The sequence below is a fragment of the Pempheris klunzingeri genome, chromosome 3 (genome assembly GCF_042242105.1).
Source record: "Pempheris klunzingeri isolate RE-2024b chromosome 3, fPemKlu1.hap1, whole genome shotgun sequence".
Classification (NCBI taxonomy): Eukaryota; Metazoa; Chordata; class Actinopteri; order Acropomatiformes; family Pempheridae; genus Pempheris; species Pempheris klunzingeri.
The window spans coordinates 2,997,905-3,018,873 of record NC_092014.1 but is presented as its reverse complement, the minus strand read 5'-3'; the positions used below and the strand labels follow the sequence as shown (position 1 = coordinate 3,018,873).

The 20,969-nt window shown below is 45.1% G+C and overlaps 2 protein-coding genes across 2 annotated transcripts in view; one reads left to right on the top strand and one right to left on the bottom strand.

The window, feature by feature from the left end:
* hoga1 (4-hydroxy-2-oxoglutarate aldolase 1) overlaps window positions 1–20,969 on the top strand; it is a 199,544-nt gene that overhangs the window by 143,425 nt on the left and 35,150 nt on the right. The gene's annotated exons all lie outside the window — the stretch shown is intronic.
* Window positions 3,512–20,969, bottom strand: part of LOC139199440 (slit homolog 1 protein-like) — a 67,366-nt gene continuing 49,908 nt past the window's right edge. The window contains exons 27-38 of the mRNA XM_070828513.1: window positions 16,973–17,097; window positions 16,189–16,283; window positions 15,031–15,170; window positions 14,778–14,871; window positions 14,433–14,570; window positions 13,626–13,854; window positions 13,270–13,400; window positions 11,261–11,415; window positions 10,947–11,158; window positions 10,454–10,578; window positions 10,085–10,293; window positions 3,512–3,898 (exon numbers count right to left, since the gene is read on the bottom strand). Coding sequence (XP_070684614.1) covers window positions 3,630–3,898; window positions 10,085–10,293; window positions 10,454–10,578; window positions 10,947–11,158; window positions 11,261–11,415; window positions 13,270–13,400; window positions 13,626–13,854; window positions 14,433–14,570; window positions 14,778–14,871; window positions 15,031–15,170; window positions 16,189–16,283; window positions 16,973–17,097 — 1,922 coding nt within the window. The 3' untranslated portion in view covers window positions 3,512–3,629. The remainder of the gene's footprint in view (window positions 3,899–10,084; window positions 10,294–10,453; window positions 10,579–10,946; window positions 11,159–11,260; window positions 11,416–13,269; window positions 13,401–13,625; window positions 13,855–14,432; window positions 14,571–14,777; window positions 14,872–15,030; window positions 15,171–16,188; window positions 16,284–16,972; window positions 17,098–20,969) is intronic.

The window sequence follows — 20,969 nt, the reverse complement described above, 5'->3', positions numbered from 1 at the left end:
AGGGAGACAGGAGAGGGGGAAGGGGTAAAGATGGCGGTGGAGGAAGGTTGCAGAGGGGGTGGGAGGCCGGTTGGATGGGTTGCAGAGGTGGAGGTGGTGGGAAGGTGGGGAGGTGGTGGGGGGAGGATGGAGAGATGCAGCAGTTTTCACTGAAGAGCTGACTGAAGGGGTGTGTGTTGGGGGAGGAGGGGGTCTGTCTAAGCCGATGGGGGTATATATTATGTTTTATGGTTACGAGGGGACGCATAAATCACCGTTTCATTAAACGGCTTCAGTCTCAGAGCGCTGCCCCCCCCCCCCCCTCCTCGCAGTGGGACATCCCTTTTTTCTCTCCCTCCATCCTTCCTTACTTTGTCCTCCATCCTTCTCTGCTCTCACCGTCTCCCCCCACCTCCACCGCCTTCTCAAAACCGGCCTCCTACATCACTCCTTCTACCTCTCCTTCCCTTTTTAGTCTCCCTTCCCTCCCTCATGTCTCTCTCTCTCTCTCTCTCTCCGTGAGCTGCCATCGGCCGTCGACTCGGCTTGAACGCTAGACAGCCGTGACACAATGAGGTCAAAGGTCGGAGCAACAACAACAAGAAAACCAAAGCTAATGTCAAGGTCGGAGGAAGGAAGGAAGGAAGGAAGTAAGGAAGGAAGGGAGACAATGAAGGAGAAACAGCTCTTTATTTAAATAAATAGGAAACAGAAGCACTACTGGTCGTCTACTTCCAGGGGAGACAACATGAACCGAAACACTATCTGATTTTTTTTTTTTTGAAAAATTTCCCATCAACGATGCGAAGCTGGTTTGGAAACATTTTTTTTTTTTTTTTTTATGTTTGGCAACTGAAAACAAAGATTTCTCTACAGTCTACAGATGATACAGTGACAACATCCTCTTCAACATATAAAAATACTATGACAAAATCAAAAGCATTATAAGCTTATAATATATATTACAATCTGATAAGCTGTTACTGTGTGTAGATGTTTTCTGCAGTTATAATAATAATAAGAAGAATAAGAATAATAAAAGCTACATTAGTTTGAATTTGATTTATGACGCAACTTTCATGGGATATTTAACTCAACGGCTACAAAAACCAATAAAAACAAGTTAAAAATTAATGTTACGCTGCTTTATTTTAGTTTCACATCCATATAAATAACATGTCATCATATATAAAAAGCTTCTCTGCTTTTTTTTTTTTTTTTTTTCTCTTTTCTCTCTGTGGTGCGTTCACTGGCTCTTCTGACAAATCGGAGGAAGCGTCTGATCCGGACAAACACGCTGCATCGTTGTATAATGAAGCTCATTATAAGGGATGGCGTCTTGTTGTTGGAGGCGTCTTAGTGACACACACACACACACACACACACACACACACACACACACACACACACACACACACACACACACACACACACACACACACACACACACACTTCTATACTTGTGAGGACCCTGATTCACATAACGTGTTCTCCGGCTGGAAACCGTCACAGCTACATGACCTTGTTTTGGTATTTGTGTTTCTATATTGATAACTGAATAACCACTGTTATTATTTATTAGTTTTTTATTTAAAGCTGCTCACACAAACATTTTAATATCGACAGTGGATCCACTGAAAGCCCTCTGGAGCAGTTTTGCATCTTTCAGCTCATTGATTTCTTTCTTTCTTTGAGTCCTTTGCTTCTTTATCTCTGATGAACGGACACCACGCTCCCTGCTCAGCACTAAACCGCAGACAGAGACGGAGGTTTAAGACTAGCTGGTGAAACTCTAGCAGGTTAAGAGCAAGAGACATTTTTCTCAGCAGTTGGTGGAGACCAAACCAGAGCCAAAAGTAGATGGACTAGAGATGTGACTACAAACGAATGCTACTATTGCTTTTATGTGTGTCGGGCAAATATTTGCTATAAAACGGATGTTTTAATGAGGCGTTTGTGTCAGTGGTGTTGTGCTGCCTTCAAGTGCAGGAGCAGAATGTACTAAATGAAATAGTGCATTATTGGAAAACCCTCAAACAGACAAAATATCCTCATGGTCTCTAAAATCTGGTCCTCACAAAGACAGAAGTAGTAGCCACACACACACACACACACACTCACACTCACAGCCCCCCCCCCCTCAGTCTAAACTGGAAGAAAGGGCGTCTGGCGAGCAGCGATGGGAACATGCATCGACCCCTCTTGCTCTGCTGCCCCCCCTGTGAACTCTGCCACCTTTGACCTTCAGGCTGCGTATGGTCGGGCAGCGACCCTTTCATTTACATTCGGACGATCCCTCGAACTCGATGACCTGCCTTTAATTTGTGCTGTGAGCAAAGGTTTCAACTTTCAACTTAAATGTCTCTTGAAAACAAACAAACATCATCAAATTGTTGAACTGAATTTAATTCACAACATGTGCTGTCGTTCCAGAGAATGGGACACCACTTCCTCGGTGAGTAACAATGAAACTTGAGCTCACAGATGCATAATCTGCCCTGATTAACACGACTGACGTTGGAATCAGAGAGTCTCATATCTCTGCACTTTGGGCTGTCACCGATATTATCATATATATTTCCCTCAGTGTTTTCTGTAGTGTTTATCATGACAGGAGTGGTTGTGCTGTCGACCTGTACGTTATAACTTAAAGGCAGAATGAGTAGGATCTGGGGGGGTTTGTAGACAACATTCAGAGTTGGCCTCCTCCTCCACCTCCAGGCTCAAAAGGATTCTCTACCGTTTGCTGTGTCCGCCATTGTGCTTCACTATACTGTATCTGTCACTTTCATAGCTTGCTCTTGGATGCCTGCTTAAGATCTGGCACCTGGTCGCTATTGGCTGGGGTGGGGGGCGTCCCGAGCACAGCGAAACAAGACGACACAGGCAGCATCTCTGCAGATCTGCAGACGCCGCCACACGGTCCTAGTGGGCCACAGCTGATGACCGAGAGGGATCACTTCTGTATGAGTCCACACATTGGTTTCTCAGGACCAAAAAAACCTACTCATTTCACCTTTAAAGAACAAACTTAAACCCTCATCAGTACAGTAGAAATAAAAGAAACCTATTATTAAAGAAACAGCAGTCATGTCTGCAGAAAACCGTGCTTTAAAATGTCACCAGCAGTTCCCTCCTTCATCAAACTGACAGACCTCATTGTTGCTGCTGAAATACCTGCACATGAAGCCCGGCAGGTCTCACAGTCTGTTTAACACGTCAAATCTGACTGAAACAAAACCACCATTTCTTGCAACAAGTGGCAGCGGTGAGGGGATGAAGAGCAGTTAACCAGCCACACACCAGAAACGCATAATGAGAAGGCATACGGAGGCTTTTCAACACGCGAGTATTAAAAATGAGCTGGAGTTAGGTAGGTAGTTAGCGCGCAGGTTCTCCTGCTGCAGGTGAGGAGGAGGAGGAAGATGACGATGAGGTTGACTCGTTGATTTCATGTTTTTGAGAGGGAAGAACTGTCTTATGTTACAAAACTGCGTCTGTGCGCAAAAACACACAAAACAAACATCAAAATGTCCGTTTATCAGTGATAAAATCCCTACAGTGTGTGTACCTCTGTGTTGTGTATTTGGAAATGTGTGTGTGTGTGTGTGTGTGTGTGTGTGTATGTGCACACCATCACATCCACAGTACTACACACACTCCTTGCAGCCACATTCCACAGGCTTCTCCACGTCCTGCGTGAACGAGGTCCCGTCGTCGCATTCGAAGGAGAGCCGCCGGCGTCGGACCCTCAGAGGAGCGCAGCAGGAAGCGGCGGCGGTGGTGAACCCCGGCTTGGTTCCCGCCTGGCAACGACCCCGACACTCGACCCAGGAGAACGGCTTGGACGTCTGGCAGAGGACGGTGCCGCGCTGCAGCCGGTGGTAATCTCTGACCGGCTCACCTCGACACGGGGACTCTGTGGGGACAGTGGGGGGGGGGGGGGGGGGGGGGGGTGTTAGAGAGCCTCAGAATTAAAGGCTCAATTCACCCAAATGACAGAAATACATGTTTTCTAACTTATCACTGGGTCTATCTAGTCATACAGCTCAAGTTGATCAATTTGATACAGAAAACAGATAATAAAAGATAACTGGAACAACTTCTGAAGCAAACAGTTCCTGAATGACTATCTTATCTCAGTTATCAGTTTAAAGTGTAACAGTATGATGCCTTATAGACTTAGTTTTCACAAAGTATCTTCATAGAACCAAAGTTAATAAACTGATGGCAGAGATTTTCACCTGCCTGAATGAACCGACCCAAATGAGTTGTTTCCAGCAATGTTTGGCATGAATGTGGTGCAGCAGACATATCTATTATAAATGAATAAATAACATAAAATAAATAAATATGAATATATCTAATGCATGAGTTTGTTCAGCCCCAGTTCTGGGACTATATGACAAGAGCAAAAAAAGAGTTTGAATCTTAAGAATGAGTTTCTTTTATTTGTGGGACACCTACACAAAGATTAGCCCGCCTGACATGATTAGCATGTCTGCGTTTTTTCTGTTTTTAGGTAGTTTGACGATGTGTGCAGCATCCTCCATGATGCTTCAGATCACCTCTGGGCTTCATGCACGTTATGCATTATTGCATTGCCCTGAAAATGCAGGTTTTACTGAAAACGGTCCATGTCACAGCATAAAGTGCAGCAGACCAGTGGACATAAGAGAGTCTCCTGAACACGTAGATGTAATCTGAGGTCTATCTGGTGAAATGAGCACAAGAGAAGTGTTTCTCCCTCCCTCCTCTGTCATTTTAACATGGCAGTCAATGAGGCGTTTGGTCGGTGCTCCCGTCGCTCCGAGGCTCGTGGGACGCACTGCATGCGTTTCTGTGTGTTGTGAGTCACATGACTGCGTGTTCAAAGACTTAAGCTACATTTTGAATGATAAACTGTGACTGTGGGTGAAACGGTTCGGCCAAACCAGCGAGTTAAAGACAAAAGTTTCATGTGATTTGTCCGCTCCTCCGCACTCTAGCGATGACGTCACCCACTCTAGCGCGGCCACATACACACTCATGTAAAATGAGAAAAAGTTTAAAAATTAAATTTAAGATTTAGTTTAAAAGACGACTGTGATGAAGTGGTGAATGGCACAAAGGAGGTAGAGGTATGTGCTGAAAGAGGGAGAGATGATGAACGTTTTAAAGCTTCAATGGAGTTTCTAGCTAAAAGCATGAAGGAGCTGTGAGGGCTAGAAGTCTTGAGATATCTTGTCTTGAGATATTTCTATGTGATGAACAATACTGGAAAAACTATTTTTCAAACAAAAACAAGTTTGTAAGTAACCAGAATGTTGGCTGAGGGTGTCACTGATGACCTCAGGGGCTTCCAGAATGTTGGCTGAGAATGAGAACCAGAATGAGGGTGTCACTGATGACCTCAGAGGCTTCCGGAATGTTGAAACGATATAAATAGAGACGAAACCCAAACTGAGCCGAGGGAGATAGACAGAGAGAGATAGACAGAGAGAGATAGACAGAGAGAGATACACGTTCAGAACACATCCGAGACACACCACCGTTCGAAGAACACTTCAACAACCATTGACAACCCGTTACAACTGCGATCGGTTTCATTAAGAAGATCAATGAAAGCCAACAGCAGTCCAGTCGAGGCAATGCTGCCTGCGGGTCTCACCTGGGGAGAGATCATGGAGTTGGAGGACGAAAAACAGGAGTTACTAGCTACACTACCTGTTGATGGCAGCAGCGCTGCCGAAAATATGGATTGGGAGTCCAATGAGGTCTCTCCTGCTCCGATGGATGCAAGAGAGCCTCATGAAAACACCCAGAGGGAGCAGCCACCTCAAAACAACGGGGATGGCCAGCAACCTCAAATCAACGGGGATGGCCAGCCACCTCAAAACCACCGGGGTGGCGGCCGACCTCAAAACCACCGGGGTGGCCAGTCATCTCAGTACTACTGGGATTCCCGGTCATCTCGAAACCACCGGGGTGGCCAGTCATCTCAGTACTACTGGGATTCCCGGTCATCTCAAAACCACCAGGGTGGCCAGCCACCTCAAAACCATCAGGGTGGCCAGCCACCTCAAAACCACCGGGGTGGCCAGTCATCTCAATACTACTGGGATTCCCGGTCATCTCAAAACCACCGGGGTGGCCAGTCATCTCAGTACTACTGGGATTCCCGGTCATCTCAAAACCACCAGGGTGGCCAGCCACCTCAAAACCACCAGGGTGGCCAGCCACCTCAAAACCACCAGGGTGGCCAGCAACCTCAAAACCACCAGGGTGGCCAGTCATCTCAAAACCACCAGGGTGGCCAGCAACCTCAAAACCACCAGGGTGGCCAGTCATCTCAATACCACCAGGGTGGCCAGTCATCTCAATACCACCAGGGTGGCCAGTCATCTCAAAACCACCAGGGTGGCCAGTCATCTCAATACCACCAGGGTGGCCAGTCATCTCAAAACCACTGGGATGCCCAGCAACCTCAAAACCAGTGGGATGCCCAGTCAACTCCATACTACTGGGGGAGGAATCCACCTCTGCACCGGCTTCTGCAGAAAGCCCTAGCCGACCTTCACTACGAAAGAGGTTTGAGACATAGGGAGCAGCAAACTTCTTACAATGAGAAGTACCTGCGTGGAGAAGCAGAGTGGAAACTGAAGGAGCAGCAGAGCTTGAGGTTCGATCTAGACAAGGAGGTGGTGAGGCTCAAACAGGAAATCAAGAGTCTCTCCTCCAGAGAACTCACAGCCGAGCCCCTGGACGGGTCGAACAACAACAAAGACGACCTGATCAAAGATCTCACAGATCAAGTCCAGGCTGAAAGGCAGAGAGCTGACCTCCTGCAAAACGAACTGGAGGAAGTCAGGCTTGAGTTTCATGAGAGAGTCACCAAAGTCCTGAGCCTGGTAGAAAGGCTGAAAGGCGAAAGAGACTCTCTTAAACAGTTGGTCTTCAAACTAAAGGCGCAGGAACTGCAGAAACAAGTTGATACCTACAAAAACCCAATGATGCTCCAGGTGTGTGAGCAGATTGGAAAAAAACCCATTTCAAAGGTAAACAACTTGATCACAACTGACCTCCATGCACCACAGAACACTTCTGTCGCAGAGGAGGTTGCCCCTCCAGAGGAGTCCCAGGTCGCTCCACTGGAGGAGGCCCAAGTCACCGAAGAGGTCGCCCCAAAGGAGGAGGCCCAAGTTACCAAGGAGGTCGCCCCACTGGAGGAGGCCCAAGTCACCAAGGAGGTCGCCCCAAAGCAGGAGGCCCAAGTCACCAAGGAGGTCGCCCCACTGGAGGAGGCCCAAGTCACCAAGGAGGTCGCCCCACTGGAGGAGGCCCAAGTCACCGAAGAGGTCGCCCCAAAGGAGGAGGCCCAAGTCACCAAAGAGGTCGCCCCAAAGGAGGAGGCCCAAGTCACCGAAGAGGTCGCCCCAAAGGAGGAGGCCCAAGTCACCGAGGAGGTCGCCCCACTGGAGGAGGCCCAATTCACCAAGGAGGTCGCCCCACTGGAGGAGGCCCAATTCACCAAGGAGGTCGCCCCACTGGAGGAGGCCCAAGTCACCGAAGAGGTCGCCCCAAAGGAGGAGGCCCAAGTCACCGAAGAAGTCGCCCCAAAGGAGGAGGCCCAAGTCAACAAGGAGGTTTTCCCACTTGAAGAGGCCCAGGTCCCTGATGAGGTCCCCCCACAGGGGGAGGGCCAAGTCAGTGACGAGGTCGCCCCACTGGGGGAGGGCCAAGTCACTGATGAGGTCGCCCCACTGGGGGAGGCCCAAGTCACCGGCCAGCCGTCTTTGTGGAGGCGCTTCAAGAAAGCTCTAACACCGAAACACCGCCGCCAGTACAAGAGCAAGAAACAGAAAAATAAGGAGGCGTGAAACAAGACACGGAGGTTCAGTTTCATGTCCTGACAGACGGGAGCGATCCGTCTGTCAGGATCTGATCTGTTCCTCAGTGTTTAAACTGGTTTTCTCCGGGTGCTCCGGTTTATCCAACATACAAAAAACAAACACGAGGTTCAGTTTCATGTCCTGACAGACGGGAGCGATCCGTCGGTCAGGATCTGATCTGTTCCTCTGTGTTTAAACTGGTTTTCTCCGGGTGCTCCGGTTTATCCAACATACAAAAAACAAACAAACAAAAAATCTGAAATAATTTGAAATAAAAACTTAAATTAGAAATTAAATATTGATTTCCTGTGTAGTTGTTCCTCTGTAGAGCATCGTTCAGAACTCTTCAGACTGGTGTCTTACTGTTCATATCATACTGGGATACAATCAAGGACTGTTTACTGAGTATCAGCTGATCTGATTTGATTTAATGTTGCACATAAAAATAATATTATAATATGTATCATATAATAAAATGACATGTCATTTTAATTTAGTTGTCTAATTGTAGCATGAAGAAACAGTTCAACATTTTCAGAAATGTGCCATTTAGCTTTCTCTCCAAGAGTGAGATGAGGTCACTCCAGCACGTAACTCACCCTGAAACCACTGTGTTATTTTTACATTTCTGTTTGTGTTCACACTCAACCCAGACACAACGTGTTTTTGTCTATGAGTTTTAGAGGTGTTCACAGGTGTGTTTCCCCCTGCTTCCACTCTTTATGCTAAGCTAGGCTAACCACGTCCTGCCTCCAGCTCTTCTTTTAAATTGAGGAGTCACGGACAAAGTGTGTTTTCATATAATTAGATATTAATACTGGTGCATTTACAGGCCATAAAAAATCTAAGCACAAAGGGAACAGCACTCAGACACATTTGTTTTTAAAGGAAACCTTCAAATAAATATTGTAGTGACAAAATGGGTTATTTCAACCAGAATTATAATGTAATATTTCCTACTGCAGCGCTACAAATCAGCTTGTGTTGCGTTCAGGTGTGTGATCAGGATGTACGACACATGCGGCCCATCTTCTGCTCTTAGTATGCGACGGTGTGAAGCGATGATGTATCATGTCGTCACATGGGTCAGAGTCTCCCTGCAGGAACCTCCAGTTGGTTTCCTCATGACAGAACCAGCTAATCCTGCAGTCACACTGAAGCTTTCCTCGTTTCACTGCAGCTCAGTCAGACATTAAAGTGGAACTTTAAAATAAAATTTGGTCCAGTTTGCCTCAGTCGACTGCCAACTGCACCTGATCACAGTAGGTCCACTAAAAGAGCTTGTTTGATCCACTGACAGGCTCAGAGTGTTATTCTAAGTGTGTGACAGCATCATGGAAAGGATCCCTACAGAGAGAGACCTGGAAGATCCTTTTGGTTTAACCACAAACAGCCGTTATATCGCTCTCTGCACACACACCAGACTACATTCACTAAAACAGGGATTTTACCACACAGAACACAGGAAACTGCTGCTCTGCTGCTGCCTCATTCGGTTAGTATGTTTGTGTTGTTGTGTGCTATATAAATAATTCTTTGGATCCAAACTAACCATTAAAAGCATCGAAGTAACACAATGACATAAACAAACTCACTGATTGAGTCAGCTGTAGAAGAGAAGCACTGATGTTCTGTTCGGTAAAATCCCTGTTTTATCGCGTGGAAGGGTCAGAGTCCAGCAATAGGTGGTGCGAGGGCCCTCCAACGCTGCTTGCAGCTTTAATTCATATTGTTTTTTGCACCGTGATTTTCAAAACATGTTCAAAATATGTTTTGTATGTGTTATAAATACATGCAAAAGCAGTCAGGAAAAAAAAAACTGCTATGTTCAGGGTGGAAATAAAGAGTTTTGCACAAAGGTGACTTTATTGTGTTTTCTGGAAATTAAGACCAATTGTCCACATATGTGGACATAATGTTTCTCTAAAACTACACCATGTAAAAAGATGATGCTTAGGTTTTATACTTATCAGGGTCCAATAAGCCCAAATAGCAAGGAGAAATAAAAAATGCATATCAAACAAGAGCTCAGGTCTTAAGAGGTTAAAAATGATTTTCTTGCTCCCGCTATCAGGATGGAGTCGACGGTAACGGTCTGTTATACAGAAATAACAGACTGGAGAATATCGTAATTGACCAATCAGACTCGAGCATTCAACAAAGCCTTGTAATAATCTGACACAGTGACCGTATCATCCATTATGTCTCCACACTGATCCCTCGTCCTTGCCCACCTATATCACAGCTCTCTCCGGTGTATCCCGGCTCACAGACGCAGCGCTCGCCGTCCTCCGTCACCTCACACTGGCCGTGCAAACACTGCAGACTGTGGCACAAACCCGCCGGCTCCGCCTGCAGGTTACACAAGGCGCCGTGATAACCGGCCTCGCAGTCGCAGCGGTACGTCTGCGCGTCCAACACCACACACACGCCCTTCACACACCTGGGACGAAGCAGAATGAACGCAGTGAGGAAGAGGAGGAGCAGAGACTCAAATAATCCACTTTTAAGTTAAATCAATGAGAAGCGCCGCTTGGAAAGTTGACAAATCTCAAAGTAAACCGACCGATTTGCATTTAAATGCCAGAACAAACCACGCTTACTTGCTGCCTTCACACGGGCTGACACCGGTTGCCGTGGTGACAGCATCTGCTCCAGTCAGGCCTCCTGTTAATGGCTGGTCACAGTGTTGTCCGGTCCAACCTGCATGGCAGTGACATTCAGGGCCCTGTGAAAGACAGAGAGAACCATAATGAATGTTTATACTCCAGGAACCTGCTCCTCCTCCGCCTCCTTTGTTCTGTGTCCCTCAAAGTTTTCCTACTTTTGCAACAATCTGTCATCAAAAGATCGGAGAGCTCTTGAAAATGTAACTGCCGTGTCTTGTTTTCTATAAAATGCCACATCAATGGGTGCTCAACACCTCTGGAATTTTTCTCTCTATATATTATACATATTGCCAGAGAGCTCAACTCTCGAAACACTCGTGAAAAGATAAGCATTGAATGTAAAGAAGAGGACAGTAACAAAGTAAAGACGTTAATGTTGAAGGAAAGTTTAGGGACAATCGAAACAAGAGCTAAAGTATCCGTAAACCTGCGCAGCGTCGGGCCGACAGATGCCGTGCAGACAGTAGAGTTTGCGGCAGGCCTGACAGCCCGGCACCACCCCTGGCTTCATGTGGCTGCGGGTGAAGTCCTGCAGCTCGTGGTTGATGTAGAGGTTCCTGATGCAGCCGTGGAAGCTGGACATGTTGAGGGTCTGAGAGGAGAGACCCAGGGAGGCGGGCATCACCTCCTCAGGCATGCCTGCAGAGACACACAGACGGTTAGACGGGAAGCAGTCATAGCAAAGAGAATCTGAAATTCTATAATCTCCGGTTTTTCCACTCCGCAGCTTCTCTCTCTTACCTCCTACGTACAGAGGCGCCTCCCCCGTCACCAGCTGGCTCCGACCCTGACTGTCCAGAGTCGTCGGCTCTCCCCCGTCCACAGACAGGTTCACCATACGATTAAAGGTCACGAGCTCTACTGTGTGAAACTGCCCGTCGTTCACCGTCTCAGTGCTGTACGTAGAGAACACACACACTTCATATCAGACAGACATTACTCCTATACTTGCCAGCCTAGTCTTCCTCCATGTTTGCCTCTTCCTATGTTAAAACCAGAGGGGATTGTTACATCTGCGGTTTGTTTGAACCCTTTCTGTCTCCTTTGTCTCGCTTATTTTGGCCTTGTGCTTTAATTTTCCGGCTGTGAATGTGTTTGTCTCTGTGTGTATACGCAAAAGTATGTTTGTATTTTATCGTACATGTGAAGCACTTTGTAACTGTGCGACACAAACACATAAAATAGCCTGAAACCAAGTGATGCCTCAATACAAAAAAGGCACTGTGTGAAATACCCAGCCACCCAGTGGGCACTTTATCTTTTCAGGATGGCACTACGCACTGAAAGCTGCGTGACACTTTGTACACAGAAATAAAAGCAAAAGGCGAGTAGAGTAGAAATGGCTGTCCGTGGTTTTAGATTGTGGGGTTGGTTAGAGCTCTGAAACTCAAAGTATTCACAACCGCATGAGTCTCATCCTACCTGCAAAGGTTTGTTTTAGATGAACTACTGAGTTCTGAATCGAATATGTAAGCAGAGATTCAAACCTTTGAGGCCAGGCTCCATTATTCTCTTCTGCTATTATATATATATATATATATATATATATATATATTATTAGAACTATTTGGGCTGATCAATTGGAGCTGCTGCAATAACTGCAATATTGCAATCCTGCAACAGCCGCAACCGTAATTTTTCCCATCACTCGGGAGCCACAGCAGCCAGAGCACGCCATCGGTGGCCCGTCTGCAGCCGGTATGGACAAACAGTGACACTTGGGTGGATAGTAGAGACTGTGAAACATGTGGAGGAGAGCCGGGGGCGCCACAGCGTGAAAACGGATGCCCCTTTAACACTATAGGTGAAGAGCTCCAAGACTTTAAATACAACAAAAACAAAAAATGCTGGAGTATCTATTTAAAACTGAGCCATCTCTGTCATTGAAGAATCAACAATATACCTTATAAAAGCCAAACAGTACAGCTTATTAATGTGGCACTAAACTTAAAAAAAAGATGTAATTTACAAAAACAAACGTACGGTAATGCAGCACTTTGTGCTGTCGAGCTACTCTCCACAGGGGATATTCCTTCACCTGTGATGAACCGCTCTTTCCATCCCAAGTTTTCTACTTGTGTCTTTCTCTGTTTTAGATGATTTGTCAAGCTCTGAGTCTCCTCTTGTCTGCAGCTGCTTGTGTGTGAGTGTGTGCATGTGTGTGTCACGCTGGCCGAGCCTCCTCCTCCTCCTCCTCCTCCTCCTTAACAGTGAACCACGCCAACATGGAAGCACTCCACACCTGATCAAGTGGACACTCAGCTTCAAGTGTCCTCCGGCTGCCTCTGCGGTCCTGTTTAGACCGGGCATTAACATCCTTCTTTTGTGATCCCATCACAAGTGGACGGCTCGACGTGCGGGTGTGAGGTCATGGTCAGTGGACGTGCTCTGAGCCGTGCTGCTGGGCTCCAGCGAGCTGAGAGGACTGATCAGCTCAACAAGAGCTCAGCATTAACCATTTATTTCCTCCTTAGTATCCACTGATGGGGCCTTTCTCACCTGGTGCGTGTTAACTACCTGCCAGTATTTTTAGTTTTTTATAAGTAACATTTTTCTAATCTAGTCTTTTCTAATCTAATCTCATCACTTTTACTGCATGAAAAAGATCTGGAAAGTTAAATATCTGTATTTGCTGGTCGGATCCAGTTATGGTTCAGTTGAAGAGGTGATCTTTGTTACAACAGACAACTGTGTGTGTGTGTGTGTGTGTGTGTGTGTGTGTGTGTGTGTGTGTGTGTGTGTGTGTTTACCTGTAGATAGCAGTAGCGGGCTGGTTCCCGGGGTCATATGTGACCCTGACATGACCCTGATGGAGTTCTACAGCGATTGGCTCGTTGTCTCCGTTATAGAGCAAGATACCGTTTTCCTCTGCTGTTGACACCTAAAGCGCACACACACACACACACACACACACACAAAGATACACCAGTCAGAGTGTGTGTATTTGTGTGTGTGTGTGTGTGTGTGTGAGGGTGTGTGTGGTTCCAGGTGTGTGTGCTGCTATTTGATATCAAGCCTTCTTCAATGCCTGTCACCTTCAGTGTGACGTCTCTGGCTGCAGGCGGTGTGTGTGTGTGTGTGTGTGTGTGTGTGTGTGTGTCCTCACCTGCAGAGTGATGTTGGCTTGAGGCCAGTTCTTGACATCTTGGAGCTCAACATAAGAATCTCTGTCGACAAAGTTGACACTGACCAGCTTCTCGCAGCGCTGGCCCTCGAAGCCCGGCAGGCACTGACAGACCGCAGTCCCCGTCTCCTCCACACAGGGGGCGCCGTTCTGACACTGAGCCAGCTGGCAGAGCGACAGAGGAGGAAGGGCCACTTCGCAAAACTCCCCGCTGAAGGGGAAAAGAAAAGGAAGAGGGTCTCAGGAAGCACTTCTCAAGTGCTGCAAGAGATGAACTGAAAACAAGAGATGGTGCGACCCTCATGCCAAAACTCGGGTTACTGATCGATACTGAGGGCCGATACAACACCAGTTATCTATTTATTAGATTGTTTCAAATATGTGTACAACACTGGGCGGTGGTTTTTGTAAAAATGCATATTTGTTATAAGAGAAGAGCGAGTCATTAATATCAAGACGGCTTTGAAACCAAACATAGAGAGTGACCAAATCCAACAATGACATCCATAACATGATGCCACTGGTTTAGAGAGACGTCTGTTACTCAGAATTTATATATTTGAGCATGAAATGATTTATTTCGTTATCAGAATTTGATCCATTCAGTCCAATAACATTTGGAAAGTCTTGAATAATTTTATTCCTATTCAAGTTTCATGAGGACTAACACGCAGCTAGTCGGCCTGGCCACCCCAAGACACTGACTCACAAATTAAGTTTCCTGCACTCTTCACATAATAAAGGAAAACTGTGTAACCCAGTTTTCCAATTCCCCAGTGTTCCCAGTACCTGTATCCCTGTGGACAGACGCAGCTGTAGCCGTCCAGCTGGTCGACACACTGAGCTCCGTTCTGACAGCGATGGTCCACACACTCATCATAATCTATACTGCAGTCTGGCCCCACCCAGCCAGGAATACACACACACCTGGAACACACACACACACACACACACACACACACACACACACACACACACACACACACACACTGCATGACATATGGTGTAGGAATTTGGGAAGTCAACGTAGACCTCAGCAAAAATTTACGTTTAACCTCATTTAACCTCATCTGGGATCCAAAACTGTGACACAGTGTGTGTGTGTGTGTGTGTGTGTGTGTGTGTGTGTCCTACCTGGGGCCGGTAGGAGCGCTGACACAGGTGGACTGATGCTGACAAGGGTTTCTACCTGGAGAACACACACTCTCCTCTTCCTCACATAACAGACCTGATGGCGACAGGAGACAAAAGAGGGATGTTGTAGCAACATTTCACCACAGTTAGGATTTAGTCAGACATGTTATTGTCTCATATATATTCTAGTAAAATGCTTCATCGTTATTGTATCCTACTGAAAAAGTGACAGTAAACTGGGACAAGGTCGTACCCGTGTAGTCTGGAGGACACAAGCAGGTGTAGTTACCCACTCCGTCCACACAGGTGGCGCCGTTCTCACAGCCGTGGTCCTGACAGTCGTCCACGTTCACCTCGCAGAACGTACCATGGAAACCGAACGCACATGCACAGCTAAACATAAATAAAGAAGGGAACACGTCGAATTCCATTAATTTCAATAAAATACACATTAGCTATTGATCAGCTCGTCTTATTAGCACTTAATGTTCTCACAACACAGCAGGAAGCTCGGGGTCGTGTCTGACGGCAGGCTAAACTGTAGAATACTGACACCATTAGTGTTTAGATAGATTCCCTTTTGCAGTGTCGTCTGTCTTATGGCACAACCAGGCCGCTGTTCAGGTGGCTTTCGATGCACTAAATCAGTAAATAACAAAACATATCTACTTATCAATACAAGCCGATGTTTTACTATCCCTGTTTCAAAGCTCTGAGGTTGGGGTTTCTTGCTCAAAGTAGGATTCTTATGGTTATTTCTCGCTTTGGGCCGTTAGCCAGGCCGCTAACGGTAGCGTTAGCCGTTAGCATCAGATAACATAACCTGCCGACTTATTGATAAAACCAGATGTTTTACTTCTGATCATTTTCTGGCAGAGGCCTTTCTAAAGAGAGCAGTCGTGGAAGTTACTACGTTCTGTCGTGATGGCAAAGAAGCAAACTGGTGGTCGAACATTTGAAATACTACCTGGAAGCACTACTCTACTCTTAAACTTGTATGTTATCATAATGATGACAGTTAGCACGTCAGTAAGCTCATGACGGCATGTTAACGTGTGTATAATCAGACTAACAGTTAACATCCAACTATGAGCTTTAATCTCAACATACAAACTGTGAAAACAGGTCATTTTGACCTGTTGAAGGCTCTCACTTATGTCATTAGGGTTCAACCTCTGGGGACCATTGATATGTGGACCACATTTCATTGCAATACATCCAATAGTTACTGAGATACACTCGTGTGGCTTAAATCCAACCAGAGGAATAACCTAAACTGCTGGGAACAAAAGGAAGAAGTCTGTCAGACTAATTCTAACGTTAATAACCTTCCTCATGGTCATCAGAGTTTGCTCAGACATGTTAAACGCTCGGACGTCTACCGGTTGTTCTAAGTTTTAAGACTTGTTACCTGAACCCTCTGGTCTGCTCGTCACTGAGGCAGAGTCCTCCGTTGGTGCAGGGATTACTGACACAGGCATCAACTGGAGTCTCACAGTGTTTTCCCTGAAATATCACACACACACACAAATATCAAATATACTGTGGAGCTTATTTTTGACAAGCATGCACCATCAGATCAGGTCATCTGAGTAATTTGATGGGATTAGCAGGCAGATGTGGGCACAAAATAATCACCCACAACACGCAAACACACATAAAAAAAATTGGATCAGTGGCTTTAAACATACAGCTGTGGGTTTGTAAATGGATTGTCGTGTGTTGCAGGGGGGGAAAATATTTGGACAACTAGATCACGCAAGCCTCTCTGCACGAACACAACACGAGCGAAGAAACACGCACACACATGTTAAATTAGAAACTTTGATATTGGAACAAAATGTCCTTCTGGTGTTAAATCAGAACTTTAACAGACCTCTCCCTCATTGTGAAGATGATGTGTCCCCTCTATTGGTGATGAAATGTTGTTGATTGTAAGAAACAAAAGTTCTTGTTCTGCAGAACTAGACACATGCCTACGCAGACACTGGTACTGGGACGCATATCCTCTTCAAGACCCTTTAAAATCTGTTAGCTAACTCAGCTCAGGGCTCCTCTGACAAGAACCTCGCCCCACGGTCTGTCATGAGCCCAGCGCTGTGTTGTATTTTTACCTGTGAACCTGAATTAAAGGCGCTTCTGAGACCCGACTGATGCAGGTTCTTACACACACACACACACACACGGTTGCTTACCGTGAAGCCGGACTTGCAGGTACAGGTGTACAGCTGCGTGTCGTGGACCTGACAGACACCCTGGTTCTGGCAGGGAGACGTCACACATGGGCTGCATTTGGCCTGAACAGACGCCTCAACCGGACCTGATGACACACACACACACACACACACAGAGAAGAGGCCTGTTAGAGGTTAAATCTTCATAAAAAGTCATTACCAAGGTGTTAGTATAATCACTGTGAACTAGCGAGATCACTGCACAAGACGCAAAGCAGGAGGAGGGAGCTGTTCTTCCAGAGCAAACGGAAATTCTCAGAGTGTCTGGGATCAGCAGGTGAAGTAATGGGCTTGATCTATGGAAGGCCACAGACGGGGCTCAGAAGGAAATTGTTTGTCAGATCACACCTTGTGGCTGATTGAAACAGCCAACAAATCTCAGCTTGACAGCATGAAATGTGTTTTTAGCATGTTCTCTCTCCTCACTTTGTATTGCTCTGCAACAAAGTAATGAAAGAGGTGTAGTCTATGTTTATCTTTTGACACGACTTCTGTTTGGGCGCGGAGAAGACGTTTGGCTGTGGAGGGCGTGCCCGAGTGTGGCAGACGGCGCTTCCAACATCATTCACTTCACAATAATGACACAGAGGGACCCCTGAGGAAGAAAAAAAAAAAAACTCAATCAGGCAGCCAAAGAGATTGACAGGCACGCCACACACGGAAAGCAAAACAAATACATGGAAACATGTAACAAACAAATGAAATGAGCAGAAACCAGTACGGGGTACGACAGCTACACAGCAGCTGCAGCTTGTTTCTTTTAGTTTTCTTGTTTTCAGAGAAGGAAAAGAGACAGAATACACATTTTAGGTGCAAGGAGACAAAAAAATACAGATAAAATCAAAAAGTCTGGTCAGAAATCTCCACTTTAGCAGCACTTCCATACATCAAACTTTCCCGTTTCAGTCCTGTTGATATTCTGAAGCTCATTATGGAGGCAAAAAGTCTTTAAGGCCGCTAGTATTTCAGGATTTGTGGAGAGATAAAATGTCCTCTGTAAAAACATTTGGCTCTGACATGTCAACAACATTAAACAAGAGCACGGCTTGATCTAATGATCACATTTCTGTTCGGATCATTTTAGAAAACTTACGTAATAATAAAGTCTTACAGTGAGTAATCAGCTGGGGATGTTTCACGGTGATGTTTGTTAGTTTGTACATTATTTACCTGGAGTGTCTCCGACCAGTTCCTTTTTTAAAAAGCCAGATCGTTTGGAAGCAAATTTTATAAAAATTACAAATCTTAAAGCCTTGTTGGGAAACACGCACTCGTTCCATTCGTTTAAAAAACCGTTGTAGCTGTATGTTATATAAAATATGTGTAATGTATACGAGTGCCTCACAGATCTGTAAAAGGGAAAAGGTTCCTGTGACGTCTGATTTATATGTGATCCATTAAACGTTTCATCCAAGTTTGAGTTTGCATTTGAAAATTGTACTTTTTGAGAGATTAAATAAAAATTGCTTTTAACATTTAACAATCTTATAGTGGAGAGTTTGTGCCAAGTTTCTCCTCATTGAGTTATTTTAGAACATAACTCAGACGTTCTTTGGCGTGATGTAGATTAAAGTTAAAGTCGAAGGGGATAACTGGATGTGGCACTTGTTTGGCATCGTGTGTCAAAGCCAGATTTGGTGATCTGAAGACTCCCTCCAAGATTTTTAACCCTCTTGAGTTAAGACAAAGACTCTGCGACAGTGAGAGGAAGCGCCGTCCTGTTTGCAAAGGGCTTCATGTAGGGGAACAGTAATAACAGCGAGATGTTCACAATGAATTTTAAAGTCCTGCAGGATTTTGATGTTGACAAATGAAACAATTAGCGCCCGTGTTAATGAACGACAAGATCGGGTTCACACCATCTTCACACCGTCTTCTCACCATTAGGAGGACGGGATCAAACCTCTGAGCTCGGCAGAACTGAAACTACTGACCTCTGAACCCTTTTTGTCTTTTGTTATTTCACATCTTTAATTCGTTGCAGATTAATTAAGCTTCTTCATCAACACAAAAAAAAAAAACCCAGCGGAAAGCAAATCCCTCAGCACATATATAAAAAATTGAAGAGAAGATCACACAGCCTACTGTTTTAGAAGTCATACAGTAAGTTGTGTGAAGATTAGAGCCTGGCTGATATAATATAATGGCATGAGCAATATCATGAGCCCATTTTAGCTAAAAATATGATGCTAAAATACATAAATACTTTTTTACAGAGAGTTACAAAGTGCCTCAGAGGAAAAGGACAAAGGGAAACAAGGCCAATGTGAGTAGATACAAACACAATGAGCTCATTAAAACAAACAGATCATTAAACACAGGAGACTAAAAATCAAGTGAAGAGCAGAGGAGGGTATGAAAGTGCATCCACTGATCTGTGGAGATGTGAGGGCACGTGGGGAATAAGCACATCAGTGATATCATTTGGAGCAGAGCTATTTAATGCTTGTGAGAATTTTATCATTAATCTGAAATCTAACAGGGCGCTGATGTAAACTGGCCAGTTTATTAAATAAGCATGACAGTTTCACCATATAATCTACATACCCCATGGAGACAGTCTGTATCTGACTTCTTGGTGACCTTTAGAGCTCATTGATCCCAGCACTGCATTTTTTCCACTTTTCGCCCGATCACTCTGATTTTGCACATATTTGTAGAAATGTCTCAGAATAATTATGTGTACTTGCTGCCAGCTGCCTCAGCCTTGCTTTTTTTTTTAAAGAACTTCTTTCTCCATTTGAGAAATCAACAAGTGCTTCTAGTCTGACTGACTGCTGTGAAATTTCACCCACTGAAAACATGTTTAAACTCGGTATTGCTGCATAAATAATTGTGAAAGAATATGAATATATCTACACGCGTCCAGTGTGGTGATGTGTGCTCGTGCTCTACAGGATAAACCCTCTGCTTCTTTCTTTGTCACCATTTGTTCTTGTCTTATTTTAGTCAAGAGAGTTTACAGCAGTTATGTGCAATCTACACAAGAGCGTAAAAATAAACCATAATTGATGTATGCTGCCTTTAGGCCTGAGACAAGAGTGAAACAAAGAACTCTGACAGTCTGAACACGCTGAACTCTGCCTTGTCCCAGAGGTCAAAGCTGAGCTGCCTCCACGTCTGAGAATAAACTTCATGGTTTCTAACAGACAGTGGAGAAAGTTTCACGTCTGAGCCATAGAATAATACCTTCCACATGAGAGCTCATCTACTCTCAGAATATTGTCCAATAAACTAAATACTCAAATGTCAATATGGTTTACAGCCTCAAAAGTTCAGTACAAGTCTGGCTCTGTTGGAGATCACCTGTGTGTGACAGGACCACCAAAGGCTGTTTGATTGTTTTGATTCATTCTAACTGAAAGCAGCCTAACAAATCATTTATTTAAACGACACAGCTGAATACGGTTCTTTTGCCTGTACTTTTAAGGTAATAATTTAATTGTAGCTATAATTCACTTGCATCCATATGAAGAAAAAGTGCCTTGCGCACATTATCTTGCATTGTACACACAGTCTTTGCAACTGCACTCTCAAAATAGAGAGAACCAGAGGAAAACAATAGGAAACACAGAAAATTAACAATAATCAAAGTCACACGGCAACAGCACTCTGTGAAGATGTGTGTCAGAAAGACTTGAGGTCTTTTATAAAGGCTCTTTTCGGCTGATTTCTAAATGATTTAGAAACAGGGTAATTAACTGTGACCGCTGTGTAGGAGTGAAAGCTGCCAGCTTTAGATGAAGGTCACACAGATTAAAAGTGTTCTTTAATTAAACATCATCTATTGCAGAGCAAAGGTGTGTACAGTAGGTGTTTATTCTCTTGGATAACTGAACAAAGAATTAAAATAGAGCCACCACATCTCAGAGACTTGTGATGAATACCTTCATCGCAAATTGCTGAAGTACGCTGGCAGACAAACATTTCTATTTAGAGAAGCCTGCTGCAGCTTCAA